Source organism: Bos mutus, chromosome 3 (genome assembly GCF_027580195.1).
Source record: "Bos mutus isolate GX-2022 chromosome 3, NWIPB_WYAK_1.1, whole genome shotgun sequence".
Taxonomy (NCBI): domain Eukaryota; kingdom Metazoa; phylum Chordata; class Mammalia; order Artiodactyla; family Bovidae; genus Bos; species Bos mutus.
The window spans coordinates 5,645,729-5,666,429 of NC_091619.1; the positions used below are offsets into that span (position 1 = coordinate 5,645,729).

Here is a 20,701-nt window from a genome sequence, read left to right on the forward strand (position 1 = left end):
TGTTACAGTGTTTTCAGATGTTTATCTTCTACTGGTAAAATATACTTTAAATTGTCCATTTCAACCATTCTTAAACATACAGTTCTATGAAATCTGCGTACAGCATTTGTATTATGCAACCATCATCATTGTCCATCTCCAGATCTTTTCTTCTTCCAAAACTGAAACTCTGTACTCCTTAAATGCTAACTCCTCATTCTCCCCTTTCCCCCAGCCCTTGATGACCACCATTCTATTTTCTATCTCTGTGAATTTGACTACTCTTAGGTACCTCATACGGAGAAGGCAATGGCACCCCACTCCACTACTCTTGCCTGGAAAATCCCATGGGCGGAGGAGCCTGGTGGGCTGCAGTCCATGGGGTCGCTAAGAGTCGGACACGACTGAGCGACTTCACTTTCACTTTTCAGTTTCATGCATTGGAGAAGGAAATGGCAAGCCACTCCAGTGTTCTTGCCTGGAGAATCCCAGGGACGGGGGAGCCTGATGGGCTGCCCTCTATGGGGTCGCATAGAGTCGGACACGACTGAAGTGACTTAGCTTAGCTTAGGTACCTCATGTAAGTGGAATCGGGACTTTTCTGATAGCTCAGAGGATAAAGAACCTGCCTGCAATGCAGGAGACACAGGAGACGCAAGTTAGATCTCTGGGTCAGGAAGATGCCCTGGAGGAGGGCATGGCAACCCATTCCAGTATTCTTGCCTGGAATATCCCATGGACAGAGGAGCCTGGCAGGCTACAGTCCATAGGGTTGCAAAGAGTCACGGCTGAAGCGACTGAACATGCACACACGCAAGTATGTTGTTAAACTTTCGAATGTTAAGTGCAAAATGATTTTCTACAAACCATTTATAAGATGGTCCCTTTGGTTGAAGTGGTTACAGTTTTGCTGTAGAAAAGTGTTTGCACTCTTGAACCCAAGACTGTGGGCAGAATGTGATTAAAATGCCTAGTCACACTACTAGAATTCATTTTAAATTTTCTGTGGTCACTCGCAGGAAGCAAAGCCATAACACTTACTCTAGAAAGGTGGTAAACACAGCTGATTGTAAGCCAGGGGCTGGGCCAAGCAAGAACATCACTATCCATGTTTGCAAACTAAATCTCCTCTCTTGGTCAAGTAGCACCTTGATTCATAACTGGAAGCATTGTGGGGACAGTAGGAAGGAGCTGGGCAAAGGAAATTTTATGGAGAAGAGTGAAAGGCTCAGCTTCTTATGTAGCTGATGAGAGTGCATCGCTAGATAAGTTGTAGACAAGGTAATCGAAGAACCAAAGATCCTTTTTAAAAAAATCCAGGATTCTTCAGGGAGCTAGACATTATCGTGGAAATGGATGTGTGTGTGTGTCTGTCTCTCTGTCTGTCTATACAGCCCCAAGCTTCCCCTGACTCCTAAGAAAGTGATTCTGTTATTAATACTTATTTCTGCAGTACAGCAGGGCTGGGCCAGTTTCATCATTACTCTGTTACAGACCTCCTGCTTCCCCTTCTTGGATGCCCTGTAGTTGAAACTGGAGACACACAAGATTAGGAGCTAGCCCTGGGAGTTGGGGACAAGGAAGCACTGGGGCCTCAGAGATAACCTGTTCTGTTAGCAGCTCTCTGACTTCCAGCCGACGTTCTTACTCGCATCCTGGTTGACTGTTTACTCCTGGCGCCTGCTGAACCTGGGCCCCTCCCTCTACCCGGCCTCCCCTTCACGGGCCTCACTGGTTGGCACAGCACACTAAGTTCCATGGCTACTATGCCCACACAGGGTCCGCAGGCTCTTGTTTATGAACCCAGACACTTGGTCTTTCTAGTCAGTGGTTAGTGTTCCAGGGCTTGTAATGTTTTGTTTCCTAAAAGGTCAGGTCCTGTCGGGCTTAATCTGTCCTTGCTGGTGGGGCTCTGACTAGCAAAGCAAATAGATCAGGTCAGCCTGGCTGCATTGGGGGAAGAGCCAGGCCTGTTGGCACAGACTTCAAAGCTGGCATGGGCTTGCTGGAAGGCTGGCCTGGGCCGCAGACGGTGGCACCAGCAGTCCTGTTTGTTCTTCAGCCCCTGGCAAAACCTGGGCAGACTAGATTCCTACCCGGCAGAACACGATGCTTCCTCTGGGCCTGCCTAGCCCTTGGAATAGTGCAGTCTGAGAAAGAGGAGAGCTTGTCCTTGTGAGCCTCTTCTCTGTGTTCTCCTGGCCGCTCCTATCATCTTCTCTCTTTAAAATCCATTTACTGTCCCCCCAGTGAGCATAATAACACGATTCTCCAAATGAAGTATACTTGCCATATAAATAAATGGTTTTATGATAAAGATTTGAACCTTTTCAGACACTTGCTTTCATTTCCCTGGTTTTCAACAGAAGTGCAACTTTGAGTACCTGTTCTCTGGTTGGAAAGGGTTTGAGACATCTGAACACCAGACACGTGGAGTAGGTGCAGAGCGTGTCCAACCCAAGAGCCTTAGCAGCGCTCAGGTGGTGCTTACTAGCAGCGATCGTGGGGCCTGGAAGCCTGTTTCCTGCCTCTTGGCCCTCTTCACTTTGAAGCGCTCCAGAGAGCATCCCACCAGCTGTCGTAAGGAGGACACCTGTGTTGTCACTGTCACTGAGATTCAAATGCAGTGGTTTGGTCATGCTTTTCCACGTTGTCACTGTGCCCACACACCAAAGAAGAGCCATCTGGAACTATGGCAGTGATCGAATCAGAGGCTGTTTTCCAGTTCCAAAGAGAATGTTTAGTTGCATTTTGAGTTCTTAAGATCAGGGTATTAAAGACATGGCCATGGTTGTTCAAGTACGAACTATGGAAATGGTTTAGATTTTAGATACACAGGCAAAGAGCTGCTTGGGCGTCTCTTGCCAGCCTGGTTTGGGGGCAGGGATATTGATTTTTTAAAAATCCCAAAGAGAATGAAACCGGTAGGACCATGGACCAAACAATAAAGCAACATAGTCATATTTTTCCGGAAATGGACGCCATTTATGGGTCTGGTTCAGCCGGCAGTAATATGCTCTCTAGAACCAGGGCAGGGAAGTGACATCGTGCCTTGCAGAGATGGTGGTTTAGTTGCTAAGTTGTGTCTGACTCCTGCGACCCCACAGACTGTAACCTGCCAGGTTCCTCTGCCCATGGGATTTTCCAAGCACGAATACTGAAGTAGGTTGCCGTTTCCTTCTCCAGGGGAATCTTCCCAACCCAGGGATCGAAGCTGGGTCTCCTGCATTGCAGGCAGATTCTTTACGGACTGAGCTACCAGGCAACCCCTTAATATTCGCTGCTTTGATTTGTTGCTGGAAAGAGGGAAGAAGGAAGGATGTGGAGCTTGTGCGAGTGACATACTGGATGAGAGCAAAGACAATAAAGCAGGCAGAGACTGACGTGTCTGGGGCAGGTTTTGTCCACCTCCGGGTGTTTCCTGGACTCTTAAGCCCTTATCTCCCACCTGAGCTCATCAGAACACACCCCTCTGCACTCCTTCTACTGGCAGGAGCAGCTGTGATGTTAGTGATTTGTTTCCAAGGGAGGCACAGCTGAAAGATTGTGTTCATTGAAAGCCTGCGAGCAGAGGTAAATAAATGCAGGTGTGGCCAGGAAATGGCGCTGGTTCACCTCTCCCAGTGGGCACAAGGCCAAAGTCAGCAGACTTACAGAGTCTCGTGCTGGCTCTCCCACCCAGAGATAATTTCAGTTCATCTAGTGCTGCCCCTAAGCAGAATGCTGCAGTCGGGGGAACACCCTGCAGATTGTAGCCGCGCTTTGAGTTGCATGCCGATCACAGCTCTACCCTCCACCAGCTTACAGCCATTGACTTAGAGAGCAATTTGTAACATGACCAAGGCCATCTCATAAGTCAGACTCCAGTACAGATGGCACGTCTCCCTGTCCTTTACTGTATTATTCTTAATTGGCTCTGGGTTCCCAGACTCTGAAACAGAGTCTGAAGTTGATGTTTCCTTCTCTTTCTCCTATGTGTCTGAGGCTCTTCTTTCAGGATCCCTGGTAAAAAGGACAGCTGTTGACAGGATAGAGTGATTGGGAGGATAGGCGACATGACCACCAGACTGGGGAGTGATTTATGTTGCCATCACCTAGAAACTCAGATCAGCAGTAAACCGGAACCTGCCCTGATGACGTGAAGAAAAATACTTCACCTCAGTTAGCCAGGTCGTGTCCTTATCTCTAAGAAGCAGACAGCCAAGGGGCGTCAGCACTAGCTGTGCAACAGAAGAAGAGAATGAGCTGACGTTTCAGTGGAAGGGATCGAGGACAGGCAGGGTAGGAAGCTCTCATTTGAGTTCTTAAAATCAGAGTATTGAACAGCATGGCCAAGGAAAGGTTCTAGATTTCTTGTGAGATTTTCAAGGTAAGTTATGTTTTTATCTTGTTAGGGTGGATTAGATTCATGTCTTTCAAAATACCAAGTAGAAATAGGTTTTGGATGTATAGGCAAGGAGCTGGTACCTTATTAAGCTTAGGTGGTGGCATGGTGGGGAAGGGTCTTGAGTCTAAAAGGTCCCAGAGAAGAGAGCCTATGGGTTGGAGTAGACATTTTGGCCCTGGGTTCTGTATTATTATTTTTAAATCTCTAGTCCAAATGTTTGGGCAGGTAAGTTTGCTAGGTGATGATACCAAGATGAGGACCAGATGAAAATGGATAAATGCTTAGAATGAAGTTCAGTGAAGAAAATGTAGAGCTATATCACCATTCTGAATACCTGCACAAACTTAAGAAATGGCTGTGAATGAGAAATGTAAGAATATCTGGGGTTGAGGATGAAGGCCAGCATCCTTCAGCAGTGTAGTCTGTGGCTGAAGCAGGCCTGTTCAGAATTGCAGATAGAAGTTTAGAATATAGGGCTGTGATGTGATGACCTCCCTTGTAACCATCAGTAGTCAGATCCTTTTTAGAATACTGTCTAGAATATTTCAGACTAGTGGGCAGGTCTGGAGACTGACCTACAGATAAGGGAATTTGGGACTTGACCTTGTAGAGAATAACTTAGATTTCATAATGATCTTTAAGAATGTAAAAATCCTGATCTGAGGATGGATTCCAGCTCTTCTTAATCTTCGTTGAGGGTGGAAGAGTGTCTCAGCAGCATTTGGGTAGACTTGAGGAAAACTTGACTGACAGTGAAAGCCATTAAATGTCAGAATGATTTACGGGGGGAAGGTTCTGGATTTCTCATGAGATTCTCAGAGTAGGCTCTGTTTTCATCTTGATAGAATAGATCAGATCCATTCCCGTGGCCCAATGTGATAGCTGAGTGTGACACCAGTGACCATTCAGAGTCCCTGTTCCAACCCAAATATCGCCAAGCCCCTGCCTACAGACATCCACCTGCTTTTACATCCCCTGAGGTGCTTCATGTCCCCAGAATCAGCACCAGCTCCCTACACCCATCCATGGCCCTCTTCTCCAGGTCACAGGCTCTCGGGGTCCATACAGATGCACTGCTCTAACCAGATTGCGCTTCTTTGTCTCTTCTCACTTGCAGTATGAGTTTAAAGCCAAGAACATCAAGAAGAAGAAGGTGAGCATTATGGTTTCAGTGGATGGAGTGAAAGTGATTCTGAAGAAGAAGAAAAAGGTAAGTGACTCTGAACCACAAACTCTGCTGAAGAGAGACGCAGGGTAGGTGGGCGTGGGGTAGCTTTTCTTCCTAGGCCACTCTCTGGGCAGATTCCTTCCCTTATCTGGTGAGGTGGTCTGCTCTAACCAGCAACAGCATTGAGAGGCTGCAGCTGGAGCAGAGAGAAGGCAAGGACCAAAGGCCTGGTCAGTTGACTGGCTTAGTCCTGGTGTCCCGTGAGTGACAGGTTCATCTGTCATCCCTGCATTCACCCCTTTCCCCAATCTGTTACCTTTACCTTTGAGGCTTGATCTTGGGAAATACTATAAATTCAAGTTCAGCAGGGTTCAGTGGGGGAGGAGGTGAGAGGAGCCTTCCTAAGCAGTTGTCCCATCCTAAGTAGCCCCTTAAGACCCAGCATAGCTACTGTTCAGGGTACAGGAAGGCTGGGGTGTGACCCTCGTGGGACGAAGGTATTGGTCCGTGTGACGGGCCATCCTCTGAGTTGGGGAGAGGCAAGCGAGTGAGTGTATGTTGTTTAAACACTGGGCTGTTTTGTGTCCATTTTATGTGCTATGGGAGAATGATATTCTGGGAAAGTCTAGATTCACATAATAGTCAGAGGGGAGAGTGTATGTGTTTCTGGAAAGAAATGGAAAAGGGCTTGGTTGATGGACAATGTGTGAGGAGAAGCACTTTCTTTTTCCTCTTTCTAGACTCTGCTGAGGCCTTTGTTTTATACTCATTGATGTAGCAGCATCCATACTAATGTATAGACATCTTGAGCTGCCTTTGGTTCCAAGCCTCTATTGCTCTCGGGGCTTCCTGGTTAGCTCAAATGGTAAAGAATCTGCCTGCAATGCAGGAAACCTGGGTTTGATCCCTGGGTTGGGAAGATCCCCTAGAGAAGGACATGGCAACTTACTCTTAATAACTTACTTATTCTTGCCTGGAGAATTCCATGGACAGAGGAGCCTGGCGGGCTACAGTCCATGGAGTTACAGAGTTGGACACGACTGAGCAAGTAACACTTTCACTTTTCTCTATTGCTCTTAATTCAAATGGGACTCAAGGCAGACCCTGAGTCTGGGGGTTATGGAAGGTAAACACAAATACTAATACAGAGTAGTAGGTACATAATACGTAGAGGTATTAAAAGATAAATACACGGAAGTAGGAAAGTCAGGGGGTAGATGTTCAAGTTGTAGTCGTCTTACCAATCCAAGGATTTAAATCTTCTCTGTCCTCCTCACAAAAGACATTCCCCAATGTATGACTGGACCTCTCCAGTGAGGAGGACTCTGCCACTTCTTAAGGCAGCCCATTTTTTTTCTCTGGACAGCTGGACATTTGCAAAGGTCTCCCACATATAAAACTCAAACTGGTTCTCTTATGCTTCCTAAATATCTCCAGGGGTGATTCTAGAAAGTGTTTTATGGCTGTGAGATTGGAAGTTTATAGGAAGAAAATAGAAGATGATATACTGTTTGTAAAGAATTAACTCCTTAAAAATTTACAAGTAATAGGGAATTTGTAATAGCTTATTAAATATCCCTGATTTTATAAACTTCCACTGTGGGAACATTCATACTAATGTATAGACATCTTGAGCTGCCTTTGGTTCCAAGCCTCAGTCCCCATCGTATTCTTACCCTGGGGATCTTTTCTGCCCCCTCCCTCTACCCCACATATGTGCACACAGCAGTTAGCCATGAGACAGTCTTTAGAATATTGTCCTCTCAGGGGTTCTTAAGAAGGATAGTTACTGGAATAAGTGAGGCCCATCAGGTCAGTGGGATCCCTGTGCCCCTGTTAAAGAAATTACAGATGATGACCAACGTGAATTGAAAAGCAAGAGAGATCGTCAGAGGAAAAATGGGCCAATGCACCCAAGCTCGTGATTCAGCCAGCCACAGGCTGAGCCCAGCTTGGCTTTCATCCTGTGTTGTCAGATAGCTTTTCTCTGCCCTTCACGTGAGGGGCAACTCATGGGTTGGTGCTCTCATGATAAAATGGTAGTCTTGATTTGTAGACACGCTCCAGGCTGCAAGATGCTTTCACACCCATTATCGTCCCATCTCCCCACAGTCCTTCATGAAAGTCACCTGGACATCTCACTTGGTCAGCATTCGTGGCACCTCATCCCTTCAGGGAACTCGCCACGCAGTTTCCTCACTAAACTGCTCCCTCACCAGCGGCCGATGTGTCAGCCTTTCGGAGTCTGAAACTCAGACTCATAGGATTTGAAATTATGGACCTTAGGACACTAACTCACACTGACAAAGCTCAAAAGAGGCTGCCGTATAAACCAGAAATCAGGTCCTTTGTTCAGTTTGAGACATTGTCCAGTGCTCCAGACCAGGCACTCATGCGAGCCTCCGGAGCACATTCTTCTGTCAGAGGCACGCGATGTGAGAAGACACGTCACTCGAGGGTTGCTCCGTGAGCACGGAAATGGAGCAAGTCAGCTGACTGCATGACAGGCGTGTTTCCTGGCCTCTGGCTCCACAGTAAGCCGGATGTTCAGAGTGGCCTTGTTGGGTACATGCTGCTCCCAGAGTCTGTGCAACAGACTGTCCAGGCTTTGCCTTCGCGACTCTGACTTCTGTGCTTCTGTGGCTGAGTGTCTTGGCATCTCCCCACCTCCACAGTGAGCACGCACTCCTGCCTCAGGTAATCTCTGTTTACCTGCAGCTATGGTGCATTTCTGGGCCTGCTGTCCTGGGGCCTGTTCTGTGCCTTTCGGTAACTTAGTATACGTGTGAGCTGATTCGTATGGGCTGACTTCGTGGTTCTACCCTTAGAGGACAATCTCGTTTCCCACCTCACCTGTCCCTTGTATATCATGGACCAAACGCAGTGCCATGCTTATCCTGCATGTGAAGAAACAGAGGCTCGAGAGTCTAAGCTTTTTGCCCGAGATGACACGCCGTGCAAGGACAGCTGTGTGAGGCAGAGTCGCCTGGCAGAAAAGCCAGCCTCCTTCCACTGAGTACATGAAAACCGAGCTGGAGAAGTGTCTTGGAGTCCCGGGACCCCGTGACTCACTTTGAAACTCTCTCCCCAGTAACCTCTAGTGCGGGCTCCCCCTCCAGCGGCCCAGAACAGGTCTTTCCTCAACGTGATTCTTCTGCTGCCAGGCCTGGGAAAGGGGGGGCCCCTCCCATCTCGTTCTCTCCACCCCCGCCCGGCGTGGTTGTCATTTGGATAAGGCCTTTAATCACAGGGTTCATTTTACACTGGTTCTGACAGATGAATGCACATTAATAGCAATCAGCCTTTTTTGCCATCTTATTCCCATGTGACTGTCCTCTGGTATGTGAGTATGCCGACACCGTGTGTGTGTGTGTGTGTGTGTGTGTGTGTGTGTGTGTTTCTCTGTCTCTGTTTGTAGAATAGAGAGGGGCGTGTGTAGACATGCCGTGCTTCTCTCCAAGGAATGGAACAGTCAGCACATTTCGGTGCTCAGGACTGGAGCTCTTGCCAGGTAGCTGTAAGTGTGGAAAGAGTCGTGGCTGATATTCAGCCGTAGGCACCACATGGTGTAGCCTCACTGTGCTTGTGCTATTAACTAGTCAATAAAAATGTCGAAATGGTCCCCTCCTCCTACTAAGAACATGTTGCTTTTTACTAGGTCAGTGTAGCACGTTGGAAGGAGCCCTCAGCTGAGAGGAGACCTAGGTTCTAGTCCCAACTCTTACCTTCCTGGCTGGGTGGTTCTAAGCAAGTCATTTTAAATGAGCTGGATTAGGCGATCACTTTAACCTTGTCAGCTCAGTTACTCTGTACCAACTCTGGAATGATGCATTTAGGGGCTTGCATGTGTGTATATACATCACCTGTGCTTCTTCAGGCTTTGAGAACCTTTTGTGCTACAAAGAAAGCAGATCCCAGACACCAAATAGGTTTGTGTAGAAAGTTTCTGTCTCCTGAACTTCCAGGGCAGGATGGGAACCTCAGAGGTCAAGAACTTCCCCAGGCAGCCTCCAAGCCGCTGCTCTGTTCACAGCCTGTCCAAGACTGTGGAATGATGGTATGGCTCCCGGCTGGGGGAGAAGAGTGTTCACCGGGACTCCCTGCTCTACAGAGAGTGTTTAAGGTCAGGGGCCATCTCTGTGAGCTCAGCACTTACTTGGACGCCTGGTACGTGCAGCGTGTTTCTGGCGATCGTGGCAGTTGGCTAGTTGGGTGAGTGAGTATGATTTGTGTATGAGGGTGTCATTAAATCGGGAAGAATTAAGTACTTAGCAATTGGATCAAATGAAGTCTTATTCGCTACTCTTGGCTGTCACATTCTTCTCCCTCTTTTTCATTCGATCAGTCTTCCCATTTGAAAAAACATGGATAAGAGCCTTCCTAAGCACAGAGAGGCCTCAGTGGAAATTGCTAGTTTCGTTATATTATGAGCAGGACTTCTTCAATGACTGATCATCAGGTGCTTTATTCTAATACAGGCAGTAGCCAAATATATTGGGATCATCTCTTATTGTGATGTGAAGAAAAACGAAAACATCTTTTTGGTTACATTAATGTGCCTAAAATGCTGTTGTCTTTAACTGGCACCAACAGATAATGAGACTCAAATTCTCTTATGAGTCTTAGGTTGTATTTGTGGTATAAACCCAGCTACAAAGATAATTGGCTTTGCTTTGTTGTTTCTCAGGTCAGTACATTATCTTCAACTCCCAGCAAGGCCCAAATAATGATCTTTTCTGTGTATGTGATAATGATTATTTATTATTGCACTGGCATCACCCTATGGCACCATTAGCTAGGGAGTGGACTTCTGAATAGGAAGATTAGTCTTGAACTTCATCCGAAGGATTATTCTACAAAAGAACTAAAGGGCCTCTGTTTCCTGTGTTTTTTTTTTTTTTTATACACACCAATAAGTGTATTGGAATCCCCTAAAGCATTGTTTTAGAAAGGCTCTGCTGTTCTCATTAACAGATATTTATTGTGCCTAAAGGAACTGGGTAGGATACACCGGGGTATTAGATATGGACCCTTTCCAGCAAAATTAGCTATAGGCACGCATTGGTCTATTACAGCTCCTATAGCATTGCATTTTAGTTATTTGTGTCTTTCCCCCATAGGCTCTGAGCCATTAAGGGCAAGGACCGTGTGTTCTCTCTGGTTCTATTTTATCTGTTTGGGAAGGCAGAAGACCAGTGGGAGCCATCTGATTGTTATTACATACTAAGATGATAACAAGTGCATCTAGCAATAATAGCTAACCCTGAAATGTAGCCCTTGCCACTTGTTAGGCTTTGTGTGATGCAGTGTATACTTACCAGGTCTGCACAGCCATCCTGTGAGCTAGGTACCACGTTTAGGTTTGGTTTGCAAAAGAAGATTGAGTGACTTGCCCAAGACCTCAAGTCCCATCAGTGGTGAAGTTGGGGTTTCAACCAGGTCTGTCTTGTTCAGATGCCAAGTGGGTTCTTCCTGCCATCATGTTGCTATGTGTGAACTAATCTCCTGAGACTCCTTTAGAGAAAAACTGCTCTATAGGAGATGCCTAATTAATTAATCCAGTGTCTTTGACTTCTAACCTGTACCCTGTCACTGGGATGTCACATCGCAAGGAAACTAGTTTCCAGCTTCAATAGTACTGTTCGTTCCTATGAAAACACACAGCTTAGAACTATAGATCCAGAATTTGGGAGAATGATCTTTAGAAGTGCTCTAGTCTGATCCCCCAACAGAGGACAGGAGAAGCCCAGAAATGGTCCTAAGGTCACCCGGGCAGTCACAGAGCCGGGACTAAACCGAATCCAGTCTTCTTTCTACCATGTTTTTTGATAGTTTTAACACAGGCATGTTAGGAATTTTGTGCATCGTGTGAGAGCTTATTAGTGCCTCAGTTTTGAATTGTGTTTTTTATATCTGTATGGGTTATATCTTAAGATGGGTGGTAGCTGTGTTTTCAGACTAATCCCATTCTGTCTGGAGGTGTGGGGAACTTGCCAAGCTGAGTTACTTTGGCCTTGGCAAGGTGGTTGTTTTTTATTTTTTTTATTTTAATTGTTTAAGAAGTCACCATTGCTTTCAAGAACATTAATAAGGGTGACAGATTTTGTGGTGTGCTTCCTGATAATTTCCAGTAGGGATAGGAAATAAATGGAAGTACAGAGTTTTCCTCCACCTCTGGGTTCCTAGGGAAGGCCTCCAAAGATGCCATATCCGTTTCTGGGTTCCATATCCTTGACTCTGTTTTCTGTTCTTGGCACTGTTCCAGGCAGACTACCTCTGAACCAGGCTTCACTCCCTGCAGGGAATTTTGGAATTTCAGAATAGCTGTAACTTTTCATGGAGGACTGGATATTTATACTCATTAGATAAAGGAAAGAGAAGAATCTGTAGTTAAGGATGTGCTTGCCTCATTCAGTGGTCTTATAAAAGCATGCACCGCAAGCCCATTACCCTGTCTCTCTGTTGAAAGTGAAACGCTTCCTGACACTGGAGCGTGAAAACCTTTGGTTCCGTCACGTGGAGTAGCAAAGAGATGTGGAGTCTGGAGGTAGACAAGTTGGGCTTTAATTGCCGCTGGACTAGGTGGTCTTGCGGGGGAGTAAGTTATCTTCCTGAGCCTCATTGTTTGTCTTGAAAGTTGAGGTCAATTTTGATAGTATAAGGGAAGCAGTATATAAAGTTCTTAAATGGAAGAAAATACTTTTCTTCCGTATCAACTGGGAAATTTCCGGTAAGAATGAAAAAATGAAGCAGCTAAATATGACTTTCCTGTATCTTTCCTGTTTTACTTTCTCACTTTGTGTTATTCTAGGTCCTCCAACAATTAAATGCCAAGACAGGATTAAATGCCCGTGGGAGAAAGTGTGGAGGCAAGGCTGGCATAGCTGTCAGGCTTCATTGTGGCTCTGACTCCACCTGAAGGAGAGCGGAAGGAAGGAAGGAAGACAGGCTGGGTGAAAGTCTCTTTGGCTCCAGTGTGGTCCGAGGAAGGTTTCGCAGGGCTGCCAGAGGGTTCTGATCGTCTGTCAGGGGGATCCCTGTGTCTCTGAGGACGGGCCTGCTCAGAATCCCCGCACGTTGATCATTGTCTGGGAGTGGGGCCCCTGCGTGTACGTAATGATGGATTTCGAATGCCGCATCTGGGGGCCCTGGGTTAGTTACACTTCCTGTAATTGGAGCTCTGCAGGGCACATTTATGTGACAGAATCTTCCTTTCTCTAGAAAATTTTTATTAGCCAGTATGTGAAGCAGACCCTTCCTTCAAGTTAAGCTGCTCTCTCTATCTCATGACTTTTTAATTACCTTGGAGTGTGGAATACATTTTTTAAAAAAAGAAGAAAAAAAGTAGGGAAGGGGAGACTGCTGGGGTGGGGAAAGGCGTAGAGAGGGATGGGCTAATAAATTAAATCAGAGTTCTCTTAAAAGGCTCAGCGGTGCCGCAGTGTCCTTTGTAGATACAGAGGGGACAAAGAGTAGGAGAGAGGAGTTGTACCCCAATTCTGAATGTGTGGCAAAACGCTGGACAGCTGCCCCTGGCGTATCAGTATGCTCCGCTCGATATGCTCTGCCCGCTTGCATTTTTATCCCTGTTCCTTTGTATTTATGGAGCTAGTGAGGAGGCAGATCTTGTCCCCTGGGCCTTGCTCAGTGGCCTCAGCGATGTTACTGCTCGCGCTCCCAGGGGTACCAGTAAGGCCCTCCAGAGCCTGGACTTCAGGTTGAAGGAGCCTGAAGAGCAGCCTTGCTCAGTCCTGCTGGTCCTCCCGGGGCTGTTTGCAGGGTGCTTTTCCTTCCAAAGTGTTCGGAGGTACCGCGGGCTCTAGAGCAGCGTCCCCCGCCTTCCCCCTTCCTCTTGTCTTCCATCCTCCACCTCCTTTTCCACTCCCATTTCAACGTGAAATGTCTTCATTTCCTGGCATATTTTGGAGACCACAGCTCATTGAGGATAGAGAGTAGCAAAACTGAAAATTTCCTCCCAAAGCTACCAGAACTCAAAGCCCTTAATTCCAAGCACTAAAAAAGAAGTGGTTTCAGGTATAATTTGGAGCTCTGAGTTTTCTGAGGACAGTTAAACTGAATTTGGCTCTAGTTATCATTCAATAATATATCTCTCTTCCACAGTTGAAGCCAAATTTGATTTATAATCCCATAAAGGTAGGTCATTAGCTTTTCTTTCTCTCTTTAAAAACATTTTTTTCCTGAAAATTTTTTCCTTAGAAGACTATTATAAAAGTGAGGGAGAAGGTTGATCTCTTTGTGTTTTTTTTTTTTTTTTCTCTGTAGAGTTTGGAAAATGGAGGAGATGTTTAAAGCAAGTTCAGAGCAAAAAGAAGAATCAATCCCTCTGATTTAAGCTATTCAGATAATACATTGAGTCTGAATTGTACCAGAGCACCCTTACTGGTCAAAAACTCAGGAGAACTTGAGTCTAGTCTTGAGTGGCTATTAACTATGGGGACACCTTGCTCAAGAAACTGCACTGCTCTGGGTCTTATTTGAAAGATGATGGAATAGGAAGGATATACGATGTGTGGGGAGGAGTAGAGAGCCTTTAGTTCTCAAGGTGTTGGAACATCATCCAGACATTGAGGAGACTGGGTTAAAATGCTCCAACCATATTTGCCTCAGGTTCTTTGAATAACTGAAACATTGTTGAGTCCTGTCTACGTTCCAAACCCTTTGAGTTATTTTGATAATTTCCTTATCCCTTCATAGATTGAATGTATTCACGCAAGGATTACTGTAGTTGTTCAGTTGCTCAGTCGTGTCTGACTCTTTGCGACCTCATGACACTGCAGCATGCCAGGCTTCCCTGTCCTTCACCATCTCCCGGAGCTAGCTCAAACTCATGTTCACTGAGTCAGTGATGCCATCCAACCATCTCATCCTCTGTGGTCCCCTTCCCAAGGATTACTACAAGTAATGCAAGGATTATTACAAGACCTTTAAGGGGAAATATAATGGGATTTTATGACTTTTACTTAAGTGGATTTTAATGGAATTTTCAGAAAAAGAAAATTAGTAAGTGAAAAGATGTTTGTTTATTTTTTGGCCAGGATTTTCTATACGGATACTTATATCACTTTAAAAAGGAAAGTATTTTCTGCCTGCTGTGGCCCCTTCTGATATTCCTCAATAAAATAACATAAAGTTCCCTGGGAGTCGGGAGTCCTGGGAGTCCTTCTCTTCAGAACTTTCAGAGAAAGAAAAATATTTATTCTGTATTATTTGCCTCATTATTCTTTCCTTTTGATGAAAGGGTTAGTTGCATTCCTTAGACTTGCAAGGAAGAGTTTTGCCCAGATCACCTTCAGCAGAGGCTTATAGCAGGCTAGGAGGAAATGTGGGCGGGCACACGATGCTTCCTCTTCCTCAGGGGTGCAGTCCTGAGAGGAAAGATATACACCCACCATTACTGGGGGCTCGTCTAGGCTCCATCTAGGACCTGATAGTCTCCAAGGAGAGGGTTTGATTGGGTGGAACTGGGTCTTCTCAGGCTTCCCAGGTGGCATTAGTGGTAAAGAAACCAATGCAGGAGATGCAAGAGACACAGGTTTGATCTCTGGGTCGGGAAGATTCTCCTAGAGGAGGGCATGGCAACCCACTCCAGTATTCTTGCCTGGAGAATCCTTTGACAGGATCCTGGCGAGCTGCAGTCCATGGCATAGTAAAGAGTCGGAAACAGCTGAAGAGACTTTGCGTGCACACACGAGTCTTCTCGTCACGGAGCTCAAGGGCTGGGCAGGTCTGGCCAGCCCCTCTGTGACACTTGGCCTTGCTCGTGTGCAGGCAGCTGCTGAATCTGAGCCCCATCACTCATGGCTGGTTAGCAAGGCTGGTTCATCAGTTGCATACAGCGTAAGCCAAGTCACCTACACTCGAAAGAACCCTCTTTGAGGTTACTTTCCTCTGAGAGGGGCAGGGGTGTGGCAGCGCCTCGGACCTTTATGGGCTTTTTGGTGCATTCAGTTATTAACTCTTCTATTAACTTTGAAAAATGACAACAGAATAGCAAGGACTGTAGTGAGCAGACTTTCCTAATAGTGAGCACACTGAAGCTGGATTCCCTCAGGAGCAGAGCAACCTCACTTGTTAGCCCGCCCAGTATTCAGTTCACAGAGGCTGTTTGTTGAGCAACGCCAGGAAGGGGTCCTGGCCAGGGACAGTGTAATGGGATCCCCATCAGCTGGCTGTCTTTAGAATGTCAAGAGACCCTCCTGTGCCAAGCCCAAGACTCCAGAGGAAGTATGCTGAGATTCTCCTATTAGGGATTTCACTTTATGCCTTTTCTTTGGTGTCGAAGAATGGCTGTCAACCCTAGGGTCACATCACAATCACCTGAAATGTTTGTTAAAGCTGAAGATTACTGGCCTCAAGCTTACACCCATTGTCGTAGGAATGACTCCAAAGAGTTGGAGCCCTGGCATCTGGAGTTTTGTAAAAACATACAAACGAGACTTCCACTTTTCAGATGGGTGCATTTTTCTCTATTCTTCCTGCAAAAATACAGCTGAAAACTCTGACCATTATCTGTAAAACAAACGTAAGATTCCGAAAGGTGGAGAAAAGGCAGCCTGGCTGGGGACGCAAGGAAGGAAACAGTTGTGAGTTCCCTGAGGTTAGTTTTCATCTCGTATATCCCAGACTCAGAGTCAAAAGAAGCCTGCTACCCAGATATGACACTGGGAACAGCAAAACCTGCTTTCTCTCAAACCCACGGAGGAGGGAAGGGGAGGCATAGCAAGGCAGAAAACTTCCAGCTGGAAAACACAGAAAAGCTCCCCCCACCCCTGGCCAGCAGACTGTGAATGGCAACCTAGCCTCTCCTCTTGCCAGGAGTAACAAGGGGACTCCAGACTCCCCCGCTGGGAAGAATGTGGGACTTCAGCCCTGCGAGCTGGTAATGAGCCCCCTCCCCATGTTCTCTTCCCTGGAGAGCTGAGAGTGTTCCTCCCAGGTGTTCTGCACGCACTGCCCCGACAAAGGCCGGTGAAGGTGGAGCAGAATTCTCTGTCCCTGCACTGCAGGTGCGCCTGAGGGCTTGAGGTGGCTGCTTCCCCCGACGTGGCGGGGTGCCACTGACTTCATCAAGCATCTGGGGTCCCAGTATTGCCCTAGAGTCCTCTCCCCCCTACCATCCTCTGTCCCCGTCCCTGTCCGCTTCCCCAGCTGCTTAGGGGTCCATCTTCATTGTGTTCACAGTAGGTTAGGTTCACAGCCAGGTGAATATACTATTTTGGGTGACTATAAATGTACTAATTAGCTTGCCAGGCTTGCGTTCAGCCTTTTCCTCTGCTCCTGAAGGGAGGGAGGCTGGGGTCCACATTGCACATGGATTTGACAGCATCATTCAGTCTCTGTGGCAGGTCTTCTCTTGTTCTCCCTGCTTCTCCTGCACAAAAGTATGATTTAGACTGTGGTCCCCTGAGACCCTTTGGCTCCTGCCTACTCTCTGCACCCTTGAGAGACACTCTCCTAAAGTGCTTGAAGGAGACACATCTGACCCGATACTTGACATTTTCCACTTGTCCATTTGGAGCAATCCACTCCAGGCCTCTTAGAGGGAACAAGGCCAGGAACAAATGCATGTGTTTGCATAAGCATTAGTAGCTCAGTGTGTGCCCTGGTTCTGTAGCTGAGGACAAGCCTAACTTATTCATTTACAGCTTCTTTTATTGCAGAAAAAGGAGTGGACGTGGGATGAGAGCAAGATGCTGGTGATGCAGGACCCTATCTACAGGTAAGAGCCCAGTCTCCAGGGTCCACCGGTCATCTCTTGGAGCCATCTGTCGGCGTGGTATGTCCAGACAAATAAAAATAAATTTCTCCTTCCCCGTCCTGAGACTTGTTGTTTCTGTAAATGTAAGTACAAGAAGCAAATCTGCCATATCTTTTAGAGAGGAAAATTCTTCTCATAATTGCGCTAGGGGAACTATGAAGGGTTTCCGCTTGACGTTTAATCCAACTCTTTTAGTTGTAACTTGAGACCTTTTCATTTTGTATCAGTTATATTTTAACGGAACTTTCGTGATTGTACGTATGTTGATCAAAATGAGAGAAGTGGATTTTTCCATTACCCTATGCTTATAATTTCCCACAGATAATCTGCTCTGCCTTTCTACCCCTTCAGCAACTGAGCATGGATGAGGGGGCTGTGTTCATTTGGGGCAGCTGAAAGTCACAAATAGAGTCCATAGAAATTGCTTTCACGGTGAGGCCGGTGCTCCTACAGAGATTAGATGACTGCCATCCGTGTGTGCTCCGGCCAGAGGGGTGCCTGATGGGGATGCATTCACACAGCCGGGGCCTGCTGGGACCCACGCCGACTCTCCGTTCACCTGTGTCATTGTTCTGTCCCGGGTCTCTGCTGACCGAGCCCTATCCCCCTCTTCCTCCTTCCTGTTTTTTTTCCACTGGGGAAAGGGTATTAGCTATTCCTTTGGGATATGGGAGTTCTAGATTAAAGTTCTGATTTTATCTCCTCTCAAATTACTTGCCTTGGTTGACAAAATGGATTAAGGTTGGAACTCACCTGAGAAGTCTGCATTTATGGTGGCCTTGCCATCTAGATTAAAGAGTAGATAACTGAAATGGAGTTTCCATTCATTCAAACAAATATACGCATTTAGAACACTTATCCTGGGTACTGTGCTAGGTAATTTAGTAGATGACTAAAATAAGTCCCTTGTTCTTAGGAAGTTTTAGTGAAGTAGGGAAGTGGAATCCTGAGCAAATCCTTGTAGTACAAGACAGTGTGTCTGACAAAATGAATTTCATTCTCTGTGTTTCTTTTGTACTTGTGTTTGTTGAAATAATTGTTATGTGTTACTGCCACTTAAAAATGTATCTTTTACCACTAGACTATGAAGCTCTTATCAGTGAAGAGCTGTGTTCAACTCACTTTCGTATTTCTAGCACCAAGCCTGTGTCTGTTCTCTATGAGACATTTAGTAAATGTGTGATGGGTAGATGGATAAGTGTATTGAATTAATAATCCAAAAATGAACTTAAGTGTTATGGTGATTCACAGGAGGGAATGATCCCTTTCTACTTAAGTGATAAGGAAAGGCTTCAAGAAACAAGTTGCGTCAGAATGGGGCTTGAAGGATGTGAATGGACAAAGCTTGTCATTTGCACCTTGTGAAAGGAAGAGTTTCTTGGGTTTTACTTTTTACAGTGGCATTATATACACATAAACGTGACCTCTGTGTGGGTGCTGGGCATGAACTTTGCCTTGCCTTTTCCTGGTTTGAAAGAAGAAACTTTCCCCAAAGTTTCATATCCCCAATAAACTGTTGCTTTTATTTATTCTTATAGCAGCTTTATTGAGGTATAATTGACATACAGACATTGAGCATATTTAACATGAATTGTTGGGTAAATTCTGACATATTACATTTGACTTCTAGAGCTGTCACCTCAGCCAAGACACTAAGCATATGTCCCCCCAAAGTCTCCTTGTGCCACGTTGTATCCTTCCCCTCTCATCCTTCCTGCCCCGTCTCCCTCCCTCCTTCCCCAAAGTCCCCAGGCAGCTACTCATCTCCCTTCTGTTATTGGAAATGAGTTTGTGCTCTCTTGAGTTTTGTATAAATAGAATAAAAAGTACATAGTACACAGTGGTACGTGTACCCCTGCTTTCTCTTGGTCTGGCTTCTTCCGTTTAGCATAATTATTTTAAGGTAATTCCTTGCCGCGGCATGTATCTGTAGCTTATCCCTTTTTATTAGTTGTTTCCCACTGTATGGGCTTCCCAGGTGGCGCTAATGGTAAAGAGTCCACCTGCCAGTGCAGGAGACACGAGAGATGCAGGTTTGATTCCTGGGTCGGGAAGATCACCCAGAGTAGGAAATGGTAACCCACTCTAGTATCTTTGCCTGAAAAATTCCATGGACAGAGGAGCCTGGGCGGCTGCAGTCCACGAGGCCGCAAAGAGTTGGACACGACTGAGCACACTGAGCGCTTCCCACTGTATCGCACAGGTTACTTAGCCATTCACATTTAATGGGCATTTCGGTGATTTCCAGTTTTTGACTGTTACTGTGAAAACTTCTACAACTGTTGATATACAGTCTTTCTGTAGATATATGTTTTTATCTTTCTTGGGTGCATACTCAGGAGTAGAATGATTATTTGTTAGGTGTATGCTGAGCTTCTTTTTAAAGTGAATTTTATGTGGTTATCTCTTTGGTTGGTGAATCTCAGAGTGACTTTTAAGATATGTCTCTTTATTTTTTGGCTGCACCATTCTTTATTTATTTACTGGCTGTGTTGTGGGCACATGCAGGATCTTAGTTGCTGCTGCTGCTGCTCCTGCTGCTAAGTTGCTTCAGATGTGTCTGACCCTCTGCGACCCCATAGATGGTAGCCCACCAGGCTCTCCCATCCCTGGGATTCTCCAGGCAAGAACACTAGAGTGGGTTGCCATTTCCTTCTCCAGTGCATGAAAGTGAAAAGTGAAAGTGAAGTTGCTCAGTCGTGTCCGACTTTTCGCGACCCCATGGACTGTAGCCTACCAGGCTCCTCTGTCCATGGGATTTTCCAGGCAAGAGTACTGGAGTGGGTCTCCATTTCCTTCTCCAGGATGTTAGTTCCCCTACCAGAAATAGAACCTGCGCCCCCCGCAGTGGAAGCATAGAGTCTTAACCACTGCACCGCCAGAGAAGTCCCTGTTGAACTTTTTATGAAACGGCCAAACTTATTTCTAAAGCGATTGTACCACTAGTTCCTTCACATCTCTGCCCGCATCTAGTATCATCGGTTGGTTTAGCCCTGCATATTGGCGTAATGTAGTGTCTCATTGTGGTTTTAATTTGCATTTTCCTAGTGAGCAACAATGTTGAGCATCTTTTCATCACATGTGCCATTTGTATATCTTTTGTGAAGCATCTGTTCCAGTCTTTTAGCCCATTTTTAATTTAGGTATTTTGCTTTCTTTTTAATGACTTTTGAGGGTTCCTGATAAGTTTTGGATACATGTCCTTTATCGGATATATGATTTGCAAATATTTTATTCAGGTCTGGGTTGTATTTATGTCAGTAGTGCCTTTTGAAGAAGTTCATATTATATCATTTGTGCTTTTTGATGTCATTTGTAAAAAATCTTTGCTAACTCAAGGTCACAAAGATTTTCCTCTGTGTTCTCTTCTGGAAGCATTATAATTTTA

General features: G+C 45.9%; 1 protein-coding gene across 7 annotated transcripts in view; it reads left to right on the forward strand.

The window, feature by feature from the left end:
* The window catches only part of LOC102266917 (uncharacterized protein C1orf226 homolog), a 359,994-nt gene that overhangs the window by 242,737 nt on the left and 96,556 nt on the right, over positions 1-20,701 (forward strand). For 3 of the 7 annotated variants that reach the window (XM_070366596.1, XM_070366597.1, XM_070366610.1), the window contains 2 exons: positions 5,484-5,576; positions 17,201-17,274. In XM_070366596.1, the coding sequence (XP_070222697.1) occupies positions 5,484-5,576; positions 17,201-17,274 (167 nt within the window). Of the gene's footprint in view, positions 1-4,262; positions 4,349-5,483; positions 5,577-17,200; positions 17,275-20,701 lie in introns of those variants that run through there. The other 4 variants (XM_070366593.1, XM_070366600.1, XM_070366603.1 and 1 more) reach the window with 2 other exon arrangements.